At 37.7% G+C, this 24,690-nt stretch overlaps 1 protein-coding gene across 2 annotated transcripts; it reads right to left on the bottom strand.

Annotated features, from left to right (window-relative positions):
• Window positions 1–3,494: 3,494 nt before the first annotated feature.
• On the bottom strand, window positions 3,495–24,486 carry DSEL (dermatan sulfate epimerase like). 2 transcript variants are annotated; one of them, XM_045378289.3, is made up of 3 exons: window positions 24,052–24,486; window positions 18,670–23,202; window positions 3,495–14,462 (listed from the first exon to the last, which is right to left on the bottom strand). In XM_045378289.3, exon 2 carries the CDS (start codon window positions 22,345–22,347, stop codon window positions 18,679–18,681), a length of 3,669 nt encoding a protein of 1,222 aa, XP_045234224.2. In that variant the 5' UTR covers window positions 22,348–23,202; window positions 24,052–24,486; the 3' UTR covers window positions 3,495–14,462; window positions 18,670–18,678. The 2 variants fall into 2 exon arrangements, with proteins under 2 accessions (XP_045234224.2, XP_005586549.3); XM_005586492.4 differs by having other exon boundaries at window positions 10,861–23,202.
• Window positions 24,487–24,690: the final 204 nt, after the last annotated feature.

Genomic DNA, 24,690 nt, shown 5'->3' with positions numbered 1-24,690 from the left:
TACTTCTCCCCTACTGTCTAAATCAAGAGACAAATAAAAGAAACACAGCTTTAATGTAACCTTAGTTTTAACATAAGTTGGTGCCTTTTGGTTTTAGACAAGAAATGTTTTGAGGGTTGAGAAAAATGAATCTCTCATTTATGGCTTGAGATGCCAAGCTGGTCACTGTAATGACCACTGATCACTGAAGGAGCCCAGGCCATTTTTGAAACTGAAGTGACTTTTAACCAATCCCCCTCCACCTTTTTTTTTTTCTCAAAAGTTGAATGTAGAGAGGCCTTGAAAGTTGGAAAGCATGACCTCAAAGCAATTCAGTGTGTAGGAAAGAACAGGAAAATGCCTGAAATAAAATTATCTTGAGAGGAAATTTGAGGCTGGTAATTTAAGTTCAATAGAAGTTCCTAATGGTTTTTAAGGGGTTAGGGGTATGGGACGATGGCTGATTTCTGTGTAATGTATACCTAATGTAGGCAGCTCTTCTAGATCTAGTAACAGTGATCCAGTAGGTTGTCTTTTAAAAAACAACAAACTAAGCAAAAAGATGAACTAAAATGAACTGGTCTTTTGGCAGGACCACCAATGTCAACTGCACAAAATGGTATAAGCATGCAATTTTGGCCCTCACACAATTGTCATTTGTTTAGGTAAGCAGAACCTGTCCTCTATAGTGATACTTTACACCAGTGAGAAGCAGTGAAAGTTTTGGCCACATGGGATTTTAGGCTGTTTTTCATTTTGTGTTTGGAATTCATCCTGAAAACTTTTGATTAAATTCCAAGAAATTTTAGACCTTTTTTTTCCTGTATGTCTTTCTCCCCCATTTACGTCATAGCATGAGGAAGACCTTAAGTAGAAATAATTATAAAATGGAAGATAAGTAACAGTACACATACCTGAACTGGTAAAACAGATTGTTTTAAATATATTTTATCACTTTGATTTCTCTCTTTTTAGGTTGAAAAGTATCTTTTTTACTTAAAGATATATAAACCTTTTTCTATGTTAAAAATATTAAATCTTTTTTTTTTTTTTCAGGCGGAGTCTCCCTCCGTCGCCCAGGCTAGAGTGCAGTGGCTCGATCTCGGCTCACTGCAAGCTCTGCCTTCAGGGTTCACGCCATTCTCCTGCCTCAGCCTCCCCAGTAGCTGGGACTTTCGGCTCCCGCCACCAAGTGTGGCCAATTTTTTTTTATTTTTAGTAGAGATGGGGTTTCACCATGTTAGCCAGGATGGTCTCAATCTCCTGACCTCGTGATCCACCCACCTTGGCCTCCCAAAGTGCTGGGATTACAGGTGTGAGCCACTGCGCCCAGCCGAAAATATTAAATCTTTACCAGTTTATGGTACAATCGTGTTTTCTAATTTGGTGCTCTTTTTTTAATGTCATTACTATTACTGTTTTTGTTTTTCGGATATAGGGAAGACATAAAAATATGTATATAAACATTTCAATATTTTCTTACATGGTTCCTGGCTTTGGTCTAATGATTAGTTAGTCCTACCTCTTTTACCCTCAATATCATACAAGCAATTATTTCCTCATAGTAATTTGAAATGTCTGTGATTACATTTATGCCATAAATCCACTTGAAATATATTTTAGGGTATGTGAGAAAAATAAGATTAGTTCTTAATGTGTATGTTTCACTCATTAATTATTGCATTGGAGATACTATAAGGTATTTTAGAAAGCTATTAAGAATAAACTTGAAATATATCCAAGTAAATTAGAAATTAGCTCAATAGTTGTGAGAATTAATATTATTGGATCTACATTTACCTTATTATTGAAAAGTAGATTATACTTTTAATCTCAATTCAGATCACTTATCTATTCATGTACCTTTCTAAACCTAAAGGTGAAAGAACATTAAGAAAAATGCTGGTAGATATTTCTCAGAGAGGGCTTTTGGGGTGCCCCTCATATTTCTCTGTATTTTTAAAGACATTCTTCAAAACATACCTTTTTTAATACAAAAAAAGGACTTTTCTAAACTTTCTCCTTCCACAATACTGTACTATAATGAGAACAAAGAATATCACTTTAAAAAATGCTGAAAATGAGTAAAAGGGTAAGATTAAAACAAAACTTTTTGCAAATGGTTGAAAGAGGCAGAAAAATTCTTGTTGTTAAAGTGGGACAGAGAGAGCACAAGTGCACAGAAATGCACCCGTGGGAGCTGTTGTGGGAGCTGTTGTTCAAGCAGAGATCTCTGAAAAACCAGAGCTACATATGGAAAGCAAAGAACTTCAGAAGCAGTTGATCCTCATTGTGTGCAGATTTGCATTTGTAAGTTTGTCTTCTTGCTACAATGTATGTTACTTCAAAAATCAATAATCACTGTCACTGGTCATTTGCAGATATATGCAGAGTGGCAAAAAATTTGTTACCTGGAGAGAGAGCACATTCCCAGCTGAGGTTGAACAAGGTAGTGCTTTTCCTGTTTGTTTCCACTTTCATGCTATAAACAAGTGCACTTTTAACGGTTTATTTAATGCCACATTTTTCACACTTTTTTGTGTGATTTTTTTGGTGAGTTTGCCGTTTGAATTGGCCCCAAAGTGTAGTGTTGCAGGGCTGTCTAGCGTTCCTAGGCTAAAGAAGGCTATGATATGCCTTACAAAGAAAATACAAGTGTTAGATAAGCTTCATTCAGGTATGAGTTACAGTGCTGTAGGCTGTGAGTTCAATGTCAAAAATCAATCAACAATATTTATTATATAAGGTGTCTTTAAACAGAAACACTCATGAACCAAGCTTATTGACTGATTGATAAAAATTTAGTGATCAAAGGCTTCCAGGACCCTAACCCTGTACTTCCCCAGGAGCAATGTTCACTAATTCAGTGTTTGCAACAATATGACATAAGTACTGCAGAAAACAAGAAACAACTGCGATTGGACTACTACCTGCCTAATGTAGTGGATTCCCCTCCACTACACAGTGGAATCCCCTGGATTGAGCATTTAAAAAATGCAGATGCTGGTTACCCATTTTACCCCCGCCACCCCCAAGCCACGGAAATCTGAATCTGTGGAGGTCTCTGCTTTGATGGTTTTGAAATCTCAAGTAATTCCAGAAATTTTTCTTTTCTACAAAATTATACCTCAAGAAAATGGAAGTTGTTGATTGAAAGGCTCTTTTCAGAAGAGAACATCATCTGGGATGTTGCTCTTCTCTCCTTCCTTCCAGCTTCCTGGAATGCAGCAGTGATGATTTCAGCTCTACTAGCCTTCCTTGCTCATGAGGCAATCTTGAAAATGACAAAAACTAGTTTATTTAATTTATCTTACCAGCTAGTACCTCAATTCCAACAATGTTGGATGCCACGATGTAAAATCCCTTTTACAGTGTTTCCTAAGCCTCATATTCTCATAGCCACTTTACCCTCTATAATCAGTCCCTTGCATGCAACCTTATCTTTTTTTTTTTTTTTTCTTCTGTCATCTTACTCACTCCTAGGGAAAACACAATCTGGCTAATCTAGCTTTCCGTTTTTCTACACTTGCATGTGTGCAGCTGAACAGAGCTGGGGTAAAGCAGTTTTCTTACATTAAGTGAACAGCCATTACTTTCAAGAAGGCCATTAGAACTGTCTGACAATGGTACAAAATTTCCCCTCTCCATACCTTTTACTCTCTTACTCTCCTAGATGACTATTTTATACTTCGTTTTCTCTTCTCTAGCCTCCAAGACCTCTTCCCCCATCTTTTTTCTCATCTATTGATTCTGCTTCCTATTTCATTGAGGAAACAGAAGTAGTAAAAAGAGATAAGTAGAATAATATATTCAAAATGCTGTAAACCTTGGACTGTAGGTACAGCCAACTTACCTTGCAAGAATGAATGTCGTAAAAAGACACATTTTAGGCCAACAAAAATTGAGAAAATATTAAAGATGCATTTAAGGCAGAAAAAAATGAGCACAGAATAAAGGCTTGAGCAGTGTGATGGTACAGAAAGAAAAACATAAACATACGAATAAATATACAAATACTGGATATATAAAAGAGTAATAATCACTTTTCATTTTTCTATAATAAGCCCTGAAATAATAGATACAGGATGCATTGCTTTTAATAAAAGGAAGGGAGGCATTAATCATCTCAAAATAATTCAAAAAAGAAGTAAACTGAAAAAGAATATATTAATAGTTAAAAGAAGTATAGACAGAAAGTGCATACTAATTATAAATAAATCCATGCATATCAATAAACACTCCAGATAAAAGACAATGATTAGAATGTCAGTAAAAATCCAGCTATCTTCTATTTACAGTATGTATATTAAAAACATCAGGCCACAAAATGTTTGATAATATCAAAATGAAAAATTACATCTCAAACCAATACTAAACAAAGTCCCAACATACTGAAGATAAAAAGTAATAACAAGAGATAAATAGTACTATATAAATTTAAGAATAACTCAACCATGAGTTTCACTGGAATTCAGAAAACACTTAGAAGGTTTAATGGAGAAACTACATATCAAAATGTGTGGAAGATAAGCAATATGATTTAAAAGGTAAATTAATAGCCTTAAATTTGTATAGTAAAAAATAATAATAATTTTAAAATGAGAATAAAAAAAAATAGCTCCTGACATTGAGGAGCTGGCCTGTTACCATCAGCCAGGCCCCAATATCCTCTTGTTAAACATGAACATTTCACAGAACAAAGCCACTCTGTCACCACAGTGATCAAGACAAAAACAAAACTACGCCATAATCATGTTTGAATACAGAAAAAGTATAAACATTTTCTAAACCACAAAATAGTGCACATTCCTGTCTCCCGGTTAATATAAGCAATGGCTACTTTTTCATCAATTACAGCTTTAGCCTCTCTGTACTCATGTCTCCTTCTACATAAGATTTATTCATATACCCAATCATAGTACTACCCCCACTTCCTGAGAGTAGCTAATCCAGAGAAACGCCACACTTCTTAAATATCTCTCACTACAAGAAGCAATAAATCCAGCTTATTCCTGGTGGGTTTTCACAGGAGGACACTGACAAAAAAAAAAAAAAAAAAAGGATCATATATCTAATTATCTAACTAAAGAAGATACAAAACACAACATCAAAAGCAAATTAGAAAAAAATAAAATAGAATGAAATAGGTAAAATCAGACGTCAGAGTTAATGCAACAGCAAATGTACACAAAAACAGAAGCCAAAGTTAATGCAACAGCAAATGTACACAAAATAGAAGTTAGAAACAAAGTAAAACTAAAAGTTAACTTCGAAAAGACTTATATTATTAAAGGGAAACTCCAATTAAATAATAAAAGGAAATAAGGCACACATGTTCAATATTAAGGATAGAAAACAATATGTAGGGGTGAATAGAGAGGCAACAAATATGCATTTTGAGTAAATTTAGGTCAATAAATGTGGAAAAGGACAGACTGGTAAATAGAGTAAGACCCCATCTCTACAAAAATAATTAAAAAAAAAAAATCTAGCCAGGTGTGGTGGTGTTCAGCAGTAGTTCCAGTTATTTGGGAGGGTGAAGTGGGGGAACGCTTGCGCCCAGGAGGTCAAGGTCACCCCACGCAATGTAGCCTATGTAACAGAATGAGACCAAAAAGACAAATTCTTAAAACTACAACTTGCCAAAACAGACTTACAAAATAACTATGTGAGCTAAATAGAATAAGCCTATAAGCACAAAATACAATTTTACACTTTGTTAAAAAGCTTCCCACAAACAAAATACAATGGTCAGACGGCTTTACAGATAGGTTCTAACGAACATTCTAGTATTAAATCATTTCAATCTTATGCAAACTCTTCTAAAGAATATAAAAATGAAAGATTTCCAACTTATTTTATGTGACAAATATCATGTTGACTTCAAAATTAGGCAAGTACAATATGAGAAAAGACAATTATAGGCAAATCACAATTACAATTGTGGCTATAAATATCTTAAACTAATCATTAACAAAGAATATTCAGCAAACTATATAAATATAATGAATCACTCCCAGGCTCATTTTATCATAGCAAACAAAGTTGGATTTAATCTCAAATAAGAAAAGATTTTCACATAATGCATTACATTAACAGATAAAGGCAAGAAACCCATGAGAATCTTCAGAAGATGGAGGGAAAACATTCAATAAATTCATCATGCATTCATAAGATGTCACTTATCAAACTAGGAATAGAAGAGAATATCACATCCTGATAAGATGAACCTATGAAATACACACAATATCCATTTTGGAAAGTAGTGAAATATTAGAAGCACTCCATTAACATTATAAATAGCACAATACCCATTACAGCTATTACTGTATCTATTCAGTATTTCACAGGGGGTCCTAACAAATGCAGTAAGAATATTAAAAAGTTATAAAATTAGAAAGAAAATATAACTCTCAGTAATTACATGTTACCAAACCGTATACATAAATATCTCCAAAGAGTTTACAGGCAAATTGTTGAATTAGTAAGATTTAATAAGGTCCCCGATAAATATAAATACACAAAAATAAACTGCATTTTCTACATACTAGCAAGAGTTAGAACATATAATTAACAATAAATATAATCCACAGTAGTAACAATATATAAAGTGCTCTGACTTAAATCTACCAAAGGATTACCAAGTATTAAATAAAAGGAGACGAATACCATGCCCATGAATAGTGACTAATCACTGTAAAGAGGTCAACTCTCCCAAAACTGATATAATGAATTTAAAATTAAAATGCATTGTTCTTTGTTTGTTTTGAGTAAATGTGCAAACTAATTCTAAAATGCATATGTAAGAAGAAAGGCTTAAGAAAATCCAAGACAACAATGAGAAGGAAAATAAAGATTCATCTTGCCAGATTTCAAGGCTAACAATAAGACTGTAATAATAAAGAAGTGTGGTATTGTCATCGACGTAAACAAATTTGCCAGTGGGATAGAAGAGAAAGTCCAAAGTAGACTCCTACAAAATACAGAGACTTGATATTTGGTAGAGATGGCATTGAAGGTTAGTGGGGGGAAAAACGATTATTCAATCTTTTTAGTTTAGGGCAACAGGTTATTCTTACCAAAAAAAAAAAAGTCAGAATAGACACAACAATTAATATAAAGTAGATTAAATACTTATAAATGAAAGACAAAATATGTGGCAGACGGACTGTAATATGCCCCCCAAATTATCCCCATCTCCTGGTACTTATGCCCTTGTGTAGCCCCCTCCTTCTGAGTACAGATGGGACCTATGACTTTCTTTCAACCATTAGAATGCAGCAACTATGATGGTTGCCACTTTCATAATTTATGCTACATTGTTGGCAGAGTTTCTCTATTGATTCTCTTCCTAGCTTTAATGAAGCAAGCTCCTATATGGAGAGGTCCACATGGAAGCTACTAAAGGTGGACCCCAGGCAACAATCAGAAAAGTACTGAAGCTTTAGGTCCAACAATCTACAAGGTACTGGATCCTGCCAACAATCAGTGAGCTTGGAAGCATATGCTTCCCCAGTTGAGTCTCAGATGAGATTGCAGCCCTAGCCAGCAACTTAATTGCAGCCTTGTGAAAGACCCTAAAGCAGAGTACTCAACTAAGTCATGAGTTGACCTACAGAAACTGTGGGATAATCAATGTACATTGTTTCAAGCCACTAGGTTTCTGGTAATATTGTTAGGCAGCAATACATAATTTTAAAAAATGCTTACGAGAAAACATAGGAGAACATTTTTAGGGCCAAATCTCTTGAGGAAAAATTTTTAGTAAGATATGGTAACAGTATACATAACAAAGGAAAACACTGACATATTTGATTACTTTCAAATTATATCTAAAGCTATCACAATGGTCACTATACAAAAATCAAGAAAATATAAGCCAAAAAGTTATTGACAATACATATAACCAAAATAGGATTAGTATTCATAATATATAGTAAACTTCAGCAAGTTAATAAAAAATAACTGAATAGAAAAAGGGGTAAAAGAAATGACCTCAATTTCACTCCAGAGAAGAAACACACATGGTAAAAGTAAAGACTATATGTGCGAATTTGGGTGGGTGTGGGTTTGGATGGGTGGGTGTATATGTGTACATGTGCACACACACTTGTGTGTATGTTCTAAGTCATTACTGATCAGAGGAATGTAAATGAAAACCATAATGTAACATTCTTTTATCCCACTAGACAGGAAAATATTAAAAATTCTGTAAATGTCAAGTGCAGAAGAGAATCTAGCACAGAAACTAGAGTGTTAATTTATACAGACAATCTAAAAAATAATTTGGCATTGTCTATAATAGTTGAGGATGTACATATCATATTAATCCAGAACCTTTCAGCTCTAGATATATATGCTGAAAAGGAACATTGGGTGTGGGAGGGAAGGTTCTTAGTACAAACAAACAAAAATACTAAATTCCTGTGCATGTACATTATGGAACATACTTAAGAATTTTAACAAAAAATTACTTGAATTTGCAAAAATTAGAAGTATACCTAAAATCTATCAAGCAGCTAAAAGATAAATAAGGTATGGCATGTTCCCACAATGGCATATTCATGTAATGAATCACTACCATGGTGAAAATATGTGATCTCCACCTACAAACATCACATGTATTAGACAAAATTTTGAGAAAAAATAAAAGCAAGTTGGATACTAAAAGGTACAATGTGTTACTGTGATGGTTAGTATTAGGTGTCAACTTGACTAGACTGAGGGATTCCTAGACGGCTGATGAAGCATTTTTCCTGGGTGTGTCTGTGAAGGTGCTGCTAGAGGAGATTGGCATTTGAGGCAGTGGACTGGGAGAGGAAAACCCACCTTCAGTGTGGGGGTGGACACCATCTAATAGGCTGCCAGCAAGGCTAGAACAAAGCAGGCAGAAGAACTGGGATAGACAGGTTGCTAGCTGAGTTGGCTTGCTCTCTTTCTTTCCCTGCCATGTCACATACTCAGCTTCCTCTCCTCCTGGCCTTGGATATCAGACTCCAGGTTCTTCAGCATTTGGACTTGAACCAGCAGCATGTCAAGGGTTCTCAGGCCTTCAGTCTCAGACTGAGTGCTGCACTGTTGACTTCCGTGGTTTCGAGGCTTTTGGAATTGGACTGAGCAATGCTACCAGCTTCTCTTTCCCCAGCTGGCAGATGACCTACTGTGGAACTTCCCCTTGTAATCCTATAAGCCAATTCTCCCTAACAAACTTGTCTTATTGGTTTTGTCCCTCTGGAGAACCCTGACGAATAGAGTTAGTATTAAAATAAAGTTTACAAACATGCAAAATCATACAGTATGTTGATGAAGATAGAGCTACATATGGTGGAGCTATAAAGAAGAACAAGGAAATGATAAATACAAAATCCAGGACAGAAGTTACCTCTGGGATGGTTGGTGGGAGCAGACGATGTGAAAATGGCAAGTCAGATGGAGGGCTTAACTACTAATATTAACTATGTATTTCTTAGAGTGGTTGGTGTGTATACTCATGTTCATTTTACTACTATCTTTCATATTACATATGTTTCATAACATTTTGTAGAATGTGTGAGTATATGAATTCTAAATCTAAATCCCAGTTCTGGCCACAACAACGTATCAATATCATAAGGGAGGGCTTCCAAATTCCCAGCTAGGGTCAATGCATTTTTTTCATTGTCAACATATTAGTGCAATCTATTTTGCATATCCAAATGCCTACAGTTCAACAGAGAGGGGCAATAAATCTCATATATAAAAGAATCAACACAATAGTGGTATATAACTGCCTAGAGACAAGTAATGCAAGGATGTGGCAGCAATATCCAATAATAAAAATCACACACAAGGACTGACTCTCTATTGAGGGTATGTGCCCCATTAGCATAGTACTATGACACTCAGCCCTACTTCAGAGGTGCACTCTCCCACTCTCCTCACTGAAAGGTTGAGTTTCTGACTGGAGGCTCTGGAATTTGCTCCTTGGTCCCAACGTACAAGCCACGAAAAAGCAAGCATTCAAACTTACAAAGCACCAACCAAAAGATGAGATACTGTAGAATTTTACCGCAACCCCAAAAATATGTGTGACTAGCCTGTGACTTAACAGAAAAGTTCATTCTACGTAGATGTAATAGTTTTATATTGATACAATCCTCTGTTATGTATGGTGTTAAAGTAATATATACATATACATTGATATGTCATTTGAATATACTTCCTCCAACTGGTTTCAGTTTATTCTATCACAGTCAGTGGAGTAAATGTAATGTTCTAAAACATGTTGAGCTTTATGTATACTTAAGTGGAAAAAATTGAAATGGAAAAATACAATAATGCAGACAATCACAAATACATGTCTATCAAAAGAAGGTATGAATGCAGTTATGCTTAATGTTATGCAAATGGCACCTATGGCCGGGCAGGGTGGCTCATGCCTATAATCCCAGCACTTTGGAAGGATGAGGGGGTGGTTTACCTGAATTCAGGAGTTTGAGACCAGCCTGGCCAACAGGCAAAACCCCATCTCTACTAATACAAAAAAATTAGCTGGATGTGGTGGTGGCTGCCTGTAATCCCAGCTACTCCAGAGGCTGAGGCACAAGAATCGCTTGAACCTGGGAGGTGGAGGTTGCAGTGAGCTGATATCACGCCACTGCACTCCTCCAGCCTGGGTGACAGAGCGGGACTGTCTTTGAAAAAAAAAAAGACTTGTGACGTGGAATAAAACTGAATGACAGCATCAGACTTGAATTCAGAAATGTTTATATCTCAATATATCTCAGAAGTAAATATACTTTGGAAAAAGACAAAATAAGGCTCTGAAAATGAAGACATTGAAGGTGAAGTGAAAGGCTGAATAAAATTGTTTACTGAAATATGAACATTAAAAAGACAGTATTTCTAAATCAACATATTGAGTAATTTTTATTTTACAAGTTTATGCAACTCAATTAATACAGTAATTATCAAAATAGGTGCCTGATTAGTATAGATATCTACATATCTTAACTATATATGCCCAAATTATTTGAAAATATTTTTAATATTTTCTCACTTAAAAACAGATGCATCACATTTTATATTGTTTCTTCTCTTTGGGCATATACTATAAGAGAATAAAAGTAAATATACCTCTACTGCCTCTCTCTCTCTCTCATCAGTAAGACAAGAATATTGGAGATGGTCACAAAGAGGAAATAATTACTATAATTAATTTACATACTTTTTGAAAATTCTTGCTTCAACTTTGAGGGAGTTTACTGCTAGAAAAATGAAGATTTAAAATTAAAAAACATGCCTAACACCTCAGAGTTAGTAGGGTATTTGTACTTATTTCTAATTCCAAAGATCACATTAAATATAAACTTGTATATATTACATTTTCAATGGTAATGTCCCCCTTCAAATTAGGATGGAAATGGGGGAAAGATAAAAACAAAGCTTGTGAAAAACCCACCAGTACAACCTGCTGATTGTAAAGAGAAAACCTTATGCCTCTTAAGGTAATGAAATTTTAAGTTTGTGTGTGTGTATACAAGTATGTATCTTTTTATTCATGTGTTCAACAACAGGATATTTTAGATGGTTTTATAATTACTGTTAGGAAAAGGTCAAAATAACAACTGGATATGTGTACATTTCAGTTTACTTCGGTAAATCTAGAGAGATAATCAGAAGTTAGTTGGTGTACATAAGCCAACTGTAAGCCTATTATGCTCCAGTTAGCATTGAACTAGCCAGGGTGCTCAAACTAATGCTTAAAAAAACAGTAAAAACTTTACATTTTGTTGATGTGGGGTTAACTTTTATTAGCTATATCCTTTATATGAACTTCTATTTTAATGAGTATTTCCTCAAAGCAATTTCATCATTTCTTGGTTGTATTGTGTTTTTATACATATAAATCTCCCTTCAATGTTAAGTGAAATATTGCATTGAAGCATCAAATTTAAATGGTTCATAAAGTTAAAATAACCATATTTTAAAGCTGCAAGCAATGTAAACAAATCTAGAGAAAACCTAATCTTTTGGAACAGAGTGCCGGAATGAACATACCATTAAAACAACAAACAAACAAACAAAAAACAACAAACAAAAATCAATAAAACTTGGCAGTAATTTTTCAGTATAGTACAAGGGTTTGGAGCATTATTCACATCATGCAATGAACAAGGTAAAAATACTTATTGTTCATTGAGGGGTGTCAGATTTTAATGCAAGGATTGAATAGTTTATGTTTCTCATTTAGCAAATGAGAAAAGTGACAGTAATAGGGGCCAAACTGACTTCCAAAAAGAGAAACAAGGAGCATTAAAGATGTTGCATGACCATGAATATTTCCCTTTTTAAACTGTAAAGAATAATGTATGTATCCCGAGGTCAAAAATAGAGCAGAACACAATATATTAGAGGACACTGGCTTATCTAGGACATCTGAAAACCTGAGACATTAGGTGAAATTCAACATCAGTGTTAATACAGTTGAAAGAAAAATTACATTCAAGAGTCAGCAATACAGAAATCATTTAAAGAAATAGTATAAAATAGAAAGAGCAATTGCCACGTACCGTGAAACAGTATCGGCTTAGATTATAACTTGTCTTTCTGTTCTACCAAGTATCATCTTCCCTAATATTTCAGTCTTTTAAATAGTTTATACAATAATTAACACACCATTGTTATTGGAATGATTCTCCTTGAGTACTTTATTTTCTGTGTTCAGATTTAGGGTTTCTCCTTTCTTCCCATTTCACGCCTTCCCTCCCTCCTTTGTTTCCTTTCTTCTGTGATTATTTATAAGACAGGGAAAAGAATAACAGATTGTTGTTTTTTCTCTAAAACAAACTCTATTTGAATATATTTGATCAACTGTTAGTCACAGAATTCACAGCATTCACTTCTACTTGGTGTGGGCTCCTTTATGCTGGGAAATTTGTGAAAAGTGGAAAAGGAATGTTTCTTTTTAGTTCCCTCTTAACTGTCAGCTCCATGGAGGTACAGCCCATGTATACTTTGTTCACCACTGCATTCCCAGGATTCAGAACTGTGCCTGGCACTGTGGATCTGGAGGTTCTTAGGGAGGGGGAGAGAAGGAAAAGAAAAGCCTGACAGAGCCTGAGTCAAATACACTGAGTTGTCCATCTTACCGTCATTACTAGCAATGGTCTATACACAGGCCAGTCAGACCACACTCAGGCTTTCTCTTTCTCTCTCTTTCTCTCTCTCTCTCCACGGCATTCCTTGATATTCAAATACAGACCAAACTTGGGGTAGTTGAGTGAGTGGAAGTTGCAAGAGTGAGTTTCAGTGGTTTTATTCTATTTGCACTTATGGATAACACAGAATCTCTTTTAGAAGATTGATGGGATGTGCCATGAGAAGTATATACTCAAAACCTAGTGGTGATCTCTACTCAAATTTACTTATCATAATTCCCCCTAATTAATTGATATCTTAGAATGTTAGGGAATCTTACCTCTGGAAGTAGTGTTATATTTCCTTCTATTAAAAAAAAAAAAAATCTTCAACGTGCTAACCTTGTGCATTACTTTAGTGACGTATACCTCAAGCAACTTGCAAGAAGTTTCTTCTTTTTCCTTATAACCACGCTGTTTCAGAAATAAATAAGCCATGTCTATTATAGAACAGGTACCACTTCCTGGGGTTTTTCCTTGGGTGGTAATCACTACCTTGCATACCCCTCCTCTCGCTCCTTCTCTTTCTGATGAATTCCTAAGACTTTCAAAGTCTCTAGAGAGACTGCCAGTTCCTCAATGAGCAGATTCATAGTCAATTGACTTTTATGTTCTTCCTTTATGCTAATCAGTACCTTGACAGTAGATACACTGATTGGTCCTTTTATTCAAAAGTATCCATTCATTCAAAAGTAACAAAAGTATGGTGAACAGTCAAATTAATAATGAATTATAAATCCATTCAAAATTCCTTCAAAAAACTTTTGAATTGAAAAAACATATGCCTAAATCTTGGTCAAACCACTTAACAGCTGATTTACTTTGGACAAATCACTTGACATGAGTTTCAAACATATATGTAAAACAACTACTTGAGAGAGTTGTTGTGAGGATTGTAATGATACACAAAAACCTTATGATTCAATATGCAGCACATATTAAGTGATCAATTCATGATAGATCCTTATCCAGAGTAAACCAATTATTGACAATTCAGTCAACATTTAAACAGGCAGTTAACAGTCCACATGTTAACTGTCTTGATATCTTAGAATGTTAGGGAACCTTACCTCTGGAAGTAGTGTTAAATCTCTTCTATTTAAAAAAAAAAAAAAAAGGCATCTTCAATGTGCTAACCTTGTGCATCACTTTAGTGATGTATACCTCAAGTAACTTGCAAGAAGTTTCTTCTTTTAGTGATATCATGCCTGAATGAAGATCTTACCAGTGGCAGGAGGGGCAGATGTAGAATACAGATGCTTGATACAGGTATATCATTACCATTTAGAAAGTTGCAGTCAGGGCCTGGAATTAAGTTAGGGGAACAGAGACACAAGAGTCAGGGGTTGGGGAGGTGGAGAAGGACCAAGTTCAGTTGCTAAAATTGTGGATTTGGGTATCAGTATTCAGTCTGCCCTGCATTTTCCAACTGCTGGTTCCTCAGCTCCATACAAACTCTTAACAGCGTTACTCAAAGACCTAAGGAAAAGGGTTATGATAAAATTATCCCAATCATAGACAAGTTGCTTTTAGCTTTTTATTTTTGTATTAACAGGAGTCTTATTATACATAGGTCTGATAAAACCGGTTTACGATCTTCACTCTGTTTCCAGTGCTGCATAACTGGATAATGTGTGAAGGAAAAACAACGACGAACAAAAAAACTAATTGCTTGGAAGACTTAGCTGAATCTATCCATGAAAACAGAATCAATTAAACATGTATGCGTTACTTGGACTACATACAAATAACCCATATAAATGGTAGCTCAAACATCTCAAGTGTTTCAGAGAATGTTAGAATCTATTGTTTAAAGTGTCTATCGTTGTCTATGCAAAAATCCAAAGTCATCTGGATCTTTAAAAATTACATGGATAATTTTTCTTCCAAAATGAAGTGAAATCATGATTAATCAGAAATATTAGACAATTTGGTCGACATTTAAATAAGCGGCTAATAGCCCACATATTAAGTGTCTTGATATCTTAGAATGTCAGGTACCCTTGCCAGGTGTGGTGGCTCACACCTGTAATCCCAGCACTTTGGGAGGCCCCGGCAGGCAGATCACGAGGTCAGGAGTTCGAGACCAGCCTGACCAATGTGGTGAAACCCTGTCTCTACTGAAAATATAAAAATGAGCCAAGCATGGTGGCGTGCACCTGTAATCCCAGCTATTCAGGAGTTTGAAGTAGGAGAATCGCTTGAACCCGGAAGGCAGAGGTTGCAGTGAGCCGAGATCGCACCACTGCACTCCAGCCTGGGCGACAGAGTAAGACTCCGTCTCCCAAAAAAAAAAAAAAAAAAGTTCGGTGCCCTTACCTTTGGAAGTGGTGTTATACTGCCTTCTGTTTATGTTTTTTCCTAAATTAATACATGAAAACTTTTTTTATTTCTGATCAAAGTTAATCAAGCCAAATGAAGCAATTCAAAAATTATCATTAATATTTACTCACTTATAATTGTGATATACTTTGTATACCAAGAATGCCTAGGATATTTGGTGATGTACAGAAATCACTGCTGAACAATGATGCCAACCAAAACTAAGTGGTGGAGGAGGTTCTTCTTTGAATACATTTGCAGAGGGCAATATAGCAAGACCTGGGAATTCTGATACAAGGAAGGATTGTCCCATTCTTGTCAGGCATTTATTAGTTATGTTTACACCTAAACATACATATTCTTGCATCATCTCTTTGTTAAAATTTAAATTTTAAATTAAATTCTACAAATTAAATTTATGCAGATTTAGCTGCTTTCTCCTGAGCAGATTTTCCTATTTCCTATTCCCTCTGAATTTTCATTAGAGTAAATTAAACTCTGAATATGGCCTTTTCATTTCATCCTGAGTAAATCTATGTTGTCTGAAAATTTAAAAAGCCAATTACCATTATATTTGTTATTATTGTCAGCAAAATTATTAAGTCCTTTCAAAATTTTAAAATGTCAATCCTATTATTTTAATAAAAGCATTTATCCCAATTAGGCCTATGTATGGGGAAGTTAATGTAGAAAAAGATGGATTTTACAGATGAGAAATTTTATAATTATTTCTTTCAGAAGTGTCAGATAGTGATAATCCCTCTTTTAATTACTTTAAAGATAAGAACAAAAATAAGAGTAGAAGCTACTTAAAATTTTCCTAGATCACCCTAAGAGTGCAGGACCTGGGAATGTGCTGGGAGAGTCAATCCCCTGGGGAATTCAGTTTCTAAGGCAGGGATCTCAGGCACCATCACATGCATACATATCCAATGGATGTGTCACCCGCTCACCCATACATAACATTCCTTACAGGACAATCTGTGAGTAGACGCTTTCTCCAGCAAACTTTCTATTTTAGAATTAACTAAATAGTAGGGTTCATGTCTAAAATTTTCCCTTGGGGTGGGAGTAGGTGAATACAGAAACAGGCAAATACAACTGCATTGCCATGTGGGAGTGAAAGCTAGGATACATTGTAAAGATCGTTTTGGTAAGCCTGTACCTTTATTTTGCTCTCAATGGCATGTTCCCATATTCATTCTCAATGTAACTCATTTTTTTTCATTTTTTGTTACTCTTCTTCCCCTATTACTCTACATACTCCATTTGGCCTTCTCCTGCCTACAGGTACACTTTTGTATTGTCTGTACAATGTTAAAATAAAGGAAGCAGTAGTTTCTGCTTTCTTGTTTGCTACCTGCACACAATTGTAATTCCTACCTTGATCAGATCTAATACTGCTAACAATCCAGACTTTTTATATGTGATCTGATTCAAGATCACATATCCTAGGAATTGAATGTAAACACTGAGACTCTGACCAATAATGAAAATAGTGTTATCACCCATGTAGCATGCAATATTCATGTAGATATCATCCAAGTAGCATTTTATATGCTTGCTGGTAACTCTCAGATAGAAAGAACAACCTTTCTTGAGAATAATAGTGTAGATTCAGGTCTTCGGTGCCCTCTCAACCTACATTCACATGAATTTCACTCATTTTGACATTACAGAGGGATGATCATGAGAGATATGGGAAGGAAGATGTGGGGGAGGGGGGGCAGCCTCCATTCACACTATAATGGAAGAAAAATGACAGCCCAGTTAGGTTTAGCTGGAATGTAACATATCCACAGCTTTATCACTCTGGAGGCACATTTTGCCATAATAACAAACTACTGAGGAAGAACCACTTTTATCTAGGTCAGAATGACACACTCCCAAGTGTTAGAGAGCTTGAGGGAACTACGGTTTGAAACATCAGGAAGAAGACTGCAATCTGTACAGAGATTTTCATCAAGTCTCGACACTGCCTTACGTTTTCATCCAATACATTGTAATTACTCCACTGGCTTATAATGGCAAAGCATTTTGATTTCAGATCCTACCAAAATAAAATAAACCACACTTTATGACGACTACATTTATAATAAGATGCAGATGGTAAAGGAAACAGATGCCTCTGACATCATCTCCCATTTGCTTTCAACTTTTGCAGACACTGGCAGTCTGTAAACTCATTCAAAGGGATGCAAGATAAGTCAGGCAGTTTTCCAATTCTGTTTCCAGTTTAAAAAGACACTGCGGTGGCAACACTTTGAGTCACAGAGTGTTAATTCCAGAAAAATAAATTTGATTCTAAGTCTGTGTCAGTCTTTACTGCAAAATTAATCATCTGGGAGGAAAATGCCCCACAATATTGGGAGTTTAGCAATTAGTAACTACTGATTGTTTTGCTTGACAGTGACAGAAAGGATAGGGTAGGAGAGATGTGATGGTGAACAGCTGTAGCTTCAGGGAGGACAAAAAGTGAAAGAAGAGTTTTAAACATACAACCATGTCTAAAATGATCTACCAGCCCTTGGCACCCAGATTTTTCCTTATTATTTCTAAGTAAAAAACTTTAAGGAGGCTTTTAAAGTCAGTTTCTGACCTCAGAAAAACATATTCATTCTGTATTTCCATCTGTATTTCCCAGAAGAAATCCTACAGTTCTGATAGGAGCTTTCACCATTTCCTCAGTGATATCACTGCACATTATACACAGTAAAAGAAATTCTTTTCTTTTTGTGCAAGGTAAGTGTGTCAGAAGACCTTTTCAAAAGGATAAGGAACTTTTGTAGTCCATCTTGAAAGCAAGAGATGCGTGGTAAAGCAGCAATTGCAAGGCCTTTAGCAGTGTTGAGGTCTCTAGATATATTAGCACAGTTACAGATGAAGGAGAGTTAGACAAAAACCTTTAAAATGTTCCCCATCTCCCCTGATCCCCATGATATAACTTCATCTACCACTCTGTAGCAGAAACTTTTTAGCAGACAAAATTTTCAGAAACAAAGGCAAGGGAGGTGATGGCATAAAAATAAATCCTGCTAGGCCAAATATGGTGCCATTTTTTAAAACAATCTCTCTGTGCAAATAACACTGAACACACACACACGCATACACACACAAGAATAAACAAACTCTTCTGATTCATATCCACAAAGTGGGTTGGGAAGTATTATTAGTGCAAATTTCTGCTGACCTGCAGCATTTAGTCCATAAACTTTGGATATCCTAGGCGATCCATTAGTGTCCAGCAGATGTTTTCAATTAGTTTAATTTCATCTCTAGGCAAGTTCTGTTTCCAAACATTAGTATTAGTTGGTGATATTTCCCCTTCATAGGGAAGGTAAAAAAGGTTTGTAGAGGTGGCAAACAATATTTGGTTTAAACTAGCAGGAGACAAAGGAATTCCAAGAAAGGCAAAAATCCTTTCAGTAGTTTTCTGAGGAAAATGCACAATATCTTCAAACTTGACCAGCTGGTAGCTAGTAGGCAGCAAATCTGTATTTATTCTCAAGGCTGCTGCTGTATTTGCCAGCCACAAGTGAGACAACAGGGACACTGCATTTGATTTGGATTTTGATAATTCTTTCCTCAATGGTTCATACTCGAAAGCATAACCCGAATTTAAGTTACATTTGCCTTTACCTCCCTCTATTTTAAACAATTTTGCTAAATGCTCTGGTACATTCTTCAAAGAATAAAGACTTGGTTTACTATTGTATAACATTGAATAAATCCATGCCCGAGGGTCTCTTACTATGTACAATGCCCTCATCGAAGCTCCTAAAACTTCTTGAAAAAAATGAAGCTTTAACGTCCAGCTCCCACTGCTTAAACTGAGCACAGGACGTGCACTTGGGTAGTAAACCAGGTGTCTCCTCAAAGCCCTAATATATTCAGCATCTCTATCAAAGGCGCCTTTCATTTGACTTCTTTGTTCTGGCAAAGACTCTCTCCTTTTAAATTTTCTTTTTTTGTCCTTATTCACTGCAATATATTGGGCCAGTTTACCCCTATTGGGTTCATGCAGATGGATGTTTTGCAAATGTAATTTTGTGTCCTGGACTAAAGACTGCAACCAGCCTCGGAGTAAACGAAAATGCCCACTGCGGATATCTGACACCTTCCATTCACAAGCATCTACAAATGAGTCGATTTCAAACTCAGTTTCAGGAATATCAATGTAGGCCGTAGGAACCCTGATGTAGAGAAAATCACTACTGTTGAAAAAAAGCTGTTTGAGAATTTCAGCTCCTGAACCAGGAAGTGAGGTAATGACAACATCAGGAAGATCCACGTGGTGCCCTTCAGAAGACAAAGACTTCTTGCTTCCCTCGGCCTCTGTCCTTGTCCATTTTGCACAAATGGGCTGACTACAAGTGCTCCACACATCCAGAAGCTCAATAAACCACAAGGCAATAACCAGAATTAGTATCCATCTCATTAGTTTTCTAAAAGAAAGGTAAAAACGCCATTGGAAAGTTAAAATCACCAAGCTAATGCACAAAATTAATCCAACTGCTATATTAAATTTAAATCCAAAGGGGAAAATAATCCTATCATGTCTTACAGGCTTTACTATTGCTTGAGTGCCCACACCAAATCGGGTTATTTGGCCTTGATCAGCCACACTGGCAAAGCCACCGAATCCCAGATAATTGAATCTTGTCTTCAGGTTATGGTAATCAGTTACAATAGAAACAACATGTTCGGTATTATTGACATTGAGAGAAATCTGAAGTCCAGAATCGGAACTCTCAATAAATCTGCAGCTGGAAACATTGATATATGGCCCATAAAAGACATATGCAATTCTTGTGATTGTGGATTCCATCTGAAAAGTAACATTAACAAATTGAGTCCACCGTTTTTTAAATTCAGCGGCTTGCTCTGCTTCCTGTATACTGGCCATGGGACTATTGCCATGATGATCAAACCAAAACATTTTGTAGTGTGCATCCCACACATCCATCATGGCACCATTATACCTATTCATAAACTTATATGGGATATATTTAAAATCAATATCCAAATTATGAAAGAAGGCACTGACAGAATTTATTGGGGAATCTTCTTGCCTCTCAATATGATCAACAACTAGCAGAGTTTGGGAATTTAAGAGGAGCAAAGCACGATATACACTTTTCAGTCTCATCGCTGAAGAATAAGCAGACACGGCTTCCCCACTCACAAATATCATTTCCCCATGTTGAGAGGCAGTGATAATTTCCCCAGCTGCATCACCAACCTCCTCACCAGTCCACTTAAGCCACTGTGCACATTCTCCCAGTTGACCTTCCCAGGGCTTATTACACTGGCTTGAGGGTGATGGAGCAAACACCAATACATTGTTAAGGTGGCTCAACTTGGGTCCATAGAGAGCTTCAGAAACAAATACTTGTCCATTGGGGGCAAAAGTAAATGAGTTCTGATCTGGATGCTCATGTCCTGGGTTAAAGCTTCTCCACCCATCAATCCAGGAATATGGCTGAAAATGAACTATGTCATACACAGCTCGTCCTCCCAACTTCCCAGATTTAAAAGACACAAAGGTATTGGTCTGTGTGTTTGGCAACCCAGCCCCATAAGTAACCACACCCCAGTTAGGAAATGTGTGTATTTTTGCAGTACCATATTCAGCAGGCGGCTGTGGTGTGAGCTGGGGATCATACCAGATGTATTCGGTGTGAAGAGTACTCCACCTTTGGGCAGTTGAAGGAACCATCGGTCCATCTTTAGGTCGGTGCTTTCTAATTTGCTGAGCTAACCAATTTCCAGCTCCATTCTTTAAGATGAACTTGTCCAAGAAAACTAGCTGGCTCTCTGGACCATAAAACCAATTATAATTGGAATCTGCTATACCCACAGTTCTTTGGAAGCCAGGTAAAAGGGTGGCATAATAGAACCAAAAGTGCATCTTTAACCAGTTATTATCCAAGTTGTTGATATTAAAATGGCGCTGGGCCAGAAAAACATACTGTGTGATGGATTTAGCTGTGTAGCTTCCATAGGCCACACCTTCATCCAAAGAACCATCAACAATATGATTTAATAGAAACATTGTCTTTTCCATTACATCCACTACAGCCTGTTTCCATATATTTGCTTTAGATCCTTTATCTACTCCAGTTACCAAGGCCCCTGTGAGTAATGCTATCATATTAGTGGCTTGGTGGTTATGGAGAAGCTGTTTGCCCCATGAGCGGACCTTGGAATATTCATACATTTCCTCAGTAATAACCCATATTTTTTCCAGGTATTTTTGTCTTCGATGATTATCTAATAAGTTACATAAAAAGTCAAAGGCAGTGGCAAAACCTGTTAAGGAATGGCCAATTGGAACCTCATCTCCTGGTGCATTCTCTACTAGCCAGTCTTTGTAGCCAACCATCCTGTCCATATATTCTAAGACAAATTCAAAGGCAACTTTGTCTTCTGGGCATAACAAACAGTACAATGCTAAAGGAGGAAGATTGTTACCATAAATTTCATTCCACTTGGCAGCAAAATCAGCATGCTTTGGTGGAGGTAGGTAGTACGTTGGGTTGGACAGCATAACTGTCACTGCACTTCTGATAGCTCTAAAAAGATGCAAATGGCTTGTGCGAGACTTTTGTCTCATTGCTTGGATTTCTCCAGCATCAAAATATAAACTTGGATGAAGCATACTTTTCTTCAGCTTTTGGTTGGGTCTGAAATCTTGCACTTTCTGTGTTTTAAACTGATCTATATCATCTGCGAAAACTGCCCATTCAGAGTAATTGCTCACAGATTCCTCAAAAGTAGATAAAGCAAACATCAATAATACTAAGAATAGTAAATGTCCTGTAAACATTAACGCCATGATCCATGGGGGAGCTCCTCCCTTAGGCATACATGTCAGATATGATGCTGAATGTGTTTCCCATCTGGTTAGTATAAAACATACAGTAAAGGCCTTGATAAAACAAAGACTGTAAATCTGATATGCTGTGAAATCCAGCTGACATTCAGTACATTCTAAGCAAGTGCAGTTGCCAGAAAGAGAAAACTTAAATTGTGTATCTCTGTCCCTGGCACAGTTTTGCTTCCAGTAAAACTTCGAAGAACGTTAAAATTTCTAATTTTTCCATAATACACAGGGAAGTGGTACAGTTAAAAAACACTATGAATTTAGCATTTACTTCCTTTACTTAAATCTATTTAACACAAAGACTTGGAACACACATCGTTAAAAAAAGAGAAAAAGCACTCCAAAATTCAAATTAAGAGTCATTTCTAACATAGAAAACCATCACTGGTGATAAGTTCACCACACATATATGATGCATTTGTGTATGTTTGCCCAAAGAAGATGATAAAGTACTGACATTCTTCGAGTGAGTGGACTCAGTTGTCATTCCTCTCAACGTTTTATACTTCTTGTCTTGTGAATGTTTTTCTTCCATTTATGAGAAAGAAACATCCTCAACAAGTGATCAAAGTCTTAGTTGGTTTTAAAAAATTCAAAATTCCTGCCTTCATTTCAAATATTTTTCAGGCTTACTTACTCATCAGCCTATTATGACAAAGAGAAACCATGTTCATATCTTCTTTTATCAGCTTCATGTGTATAACCATAAAAATGCAATCTCTTCAGCCACCTAGATACTTCTCGTCCAATCATGAAGTAACCGCCAACTGGGAAAGAAAATTCCCCTTTCAGCAACAGTGAGGTCTCTCTTCGGTTCTTTTTTCATGACACTCTTTTCTGGGGGTGGGGGACAAAACAAAAATTCTCTGAGGCTCCAGGTATGCTGAGAGTGAACATAAACTGATAGCTTAAACATTCTGCAATCACTTGATAGAAATTTTAGAATCACAGTGAAATCTCATATTATCTGCAACCTAAGCTAGGGCAAGGGATTTTTTTCTTATCCATTTAAATGCACTTATTTGGAACCCAATGACCATCAGCACATGACAAGCAACTAATAATACAAAATATACAAGATTGAATTCTCCCGACAATATCTATAGTTTAACGCCACTAAAGTGTCTTTAGTCACTTAAATGTTTCTATTCAAATGCAGTTTACAGAAAGATGAGTCCTACTATCCTTGTTATTCCTTGTTCCCAAGGACCGAGGGACAAAAAACTAAAAGTTGAAAAGACCTTTATTTTAAATTCCGGGGGAAGGTTTAGCTTTCATGGGATCATAAGGTATCTTCCTAATGAGTACTACTCGGACCAGTCACTTTTCTCGGTGGGGGAACCGCGAATCGTGACCAGGCGCCAGGCCTAGGGGCGGTAGCTCCGTGCCTGGCGCTCACCTGTGGCCGCGTCCCTGTCCTCAGGCGGAGCCGCCAGAGGGAGCTCGGACCCCGGTGTCGGAAGACGCCTCTCCGTGCCCGTCCGCGGCTGGAAGAATCTAAGCAAGTTTCAGTCTTGGACAAGTCTCCCCTCTGTAGGAAACATTCAGGCTAGGAGTTTCCTGATCCGCCCCGCCTGTTGCATTTTTTCACTGGCGTCCTCCGACCCCGCGGCCCCCATGCTCCGCTCCCCGCTCTGGGGCTGAGGCAGGAGGGCCTGAGACCCATGAGCCACCAAGTCCGCTTACCTCAGGCAGATCCGGACGGGGGCTCAGCGCCGCACTGGGCCCCAAGGGAGGCGGAGGCGGAGAGTTCCAGAAAACTGCTCTGCACGGAGGGCCAGGCTCCCGCGGGGCTCCGCGAGACCCCCGCGCCGTCCCCCGGGCTCCGACAGGCGCTGCCCCAGCTCGGTCTCCTCAGCCGCGCTCGGTCCCCGCGCCCCGCACCGCCCGGACACTCCCGCCCTCAGGAAACGCTGGACGCTCGTGGGGGCAACCCCGGATTGCAGGACAGAGACCAGCGGGCGGCGGGCGCTCTCGGTGGCGCCGTATCCAGCGCAGCGCCCGCGTCCCCAGGCGGTGGTGTCGCCGCGGCAGCCGATGCTCTGTGCCAGCTCCGGCCGCGCGGCCCGGGGAGGGCGAGAGACGGCGACGCGGGCCGGCAGGCGGGGGCGGGGCGGAGACAGGACGGGGCGGGGCTGAAGGCGGGGCCTCAGGGAAGGCGAGAGACACAGACGCGGGCTGGCGGGCGGGGGGCGGGACGGAGACAAGACGGGGCGGGGTCAGAGGCGGGGCTTCAGGGAGGACGGGAGGAGCCGTGAGCAGGGCGGCGGCGGGCGGGCGGCGGCGGGCGGGCGGCGGCGGGCGGGCGGCGGCGGGCGGGCGGCG

This window comes from Macaca fascicularis, chromosome 18 (genome assembly GCF_037993035.2).
Source record: "Macaca fascicularis isolate 582-1 chromosome 18, T2T-MFA8v1.1".
Classification (NCBI taxonomy): domain Eukaryota; kingdom Metazoa; phylum Chordata; class Mammalia; order Primates; family Cercopithecidae; genus Macaca; species Macaca fascicularis.
This window is presented reverse-complemented; position numbering and strand designations above follow the sequence as displayed.

What these genes read in the sequence shown, in the direction of transcription:
- DSEL (XM_045378289.3), bottom strand. Translation starts at nt 22,347, where the DNA reads ATGCCTAAGGGAGGAGCTCCCCCATGGATCATGGCGTTAATGTTTACA.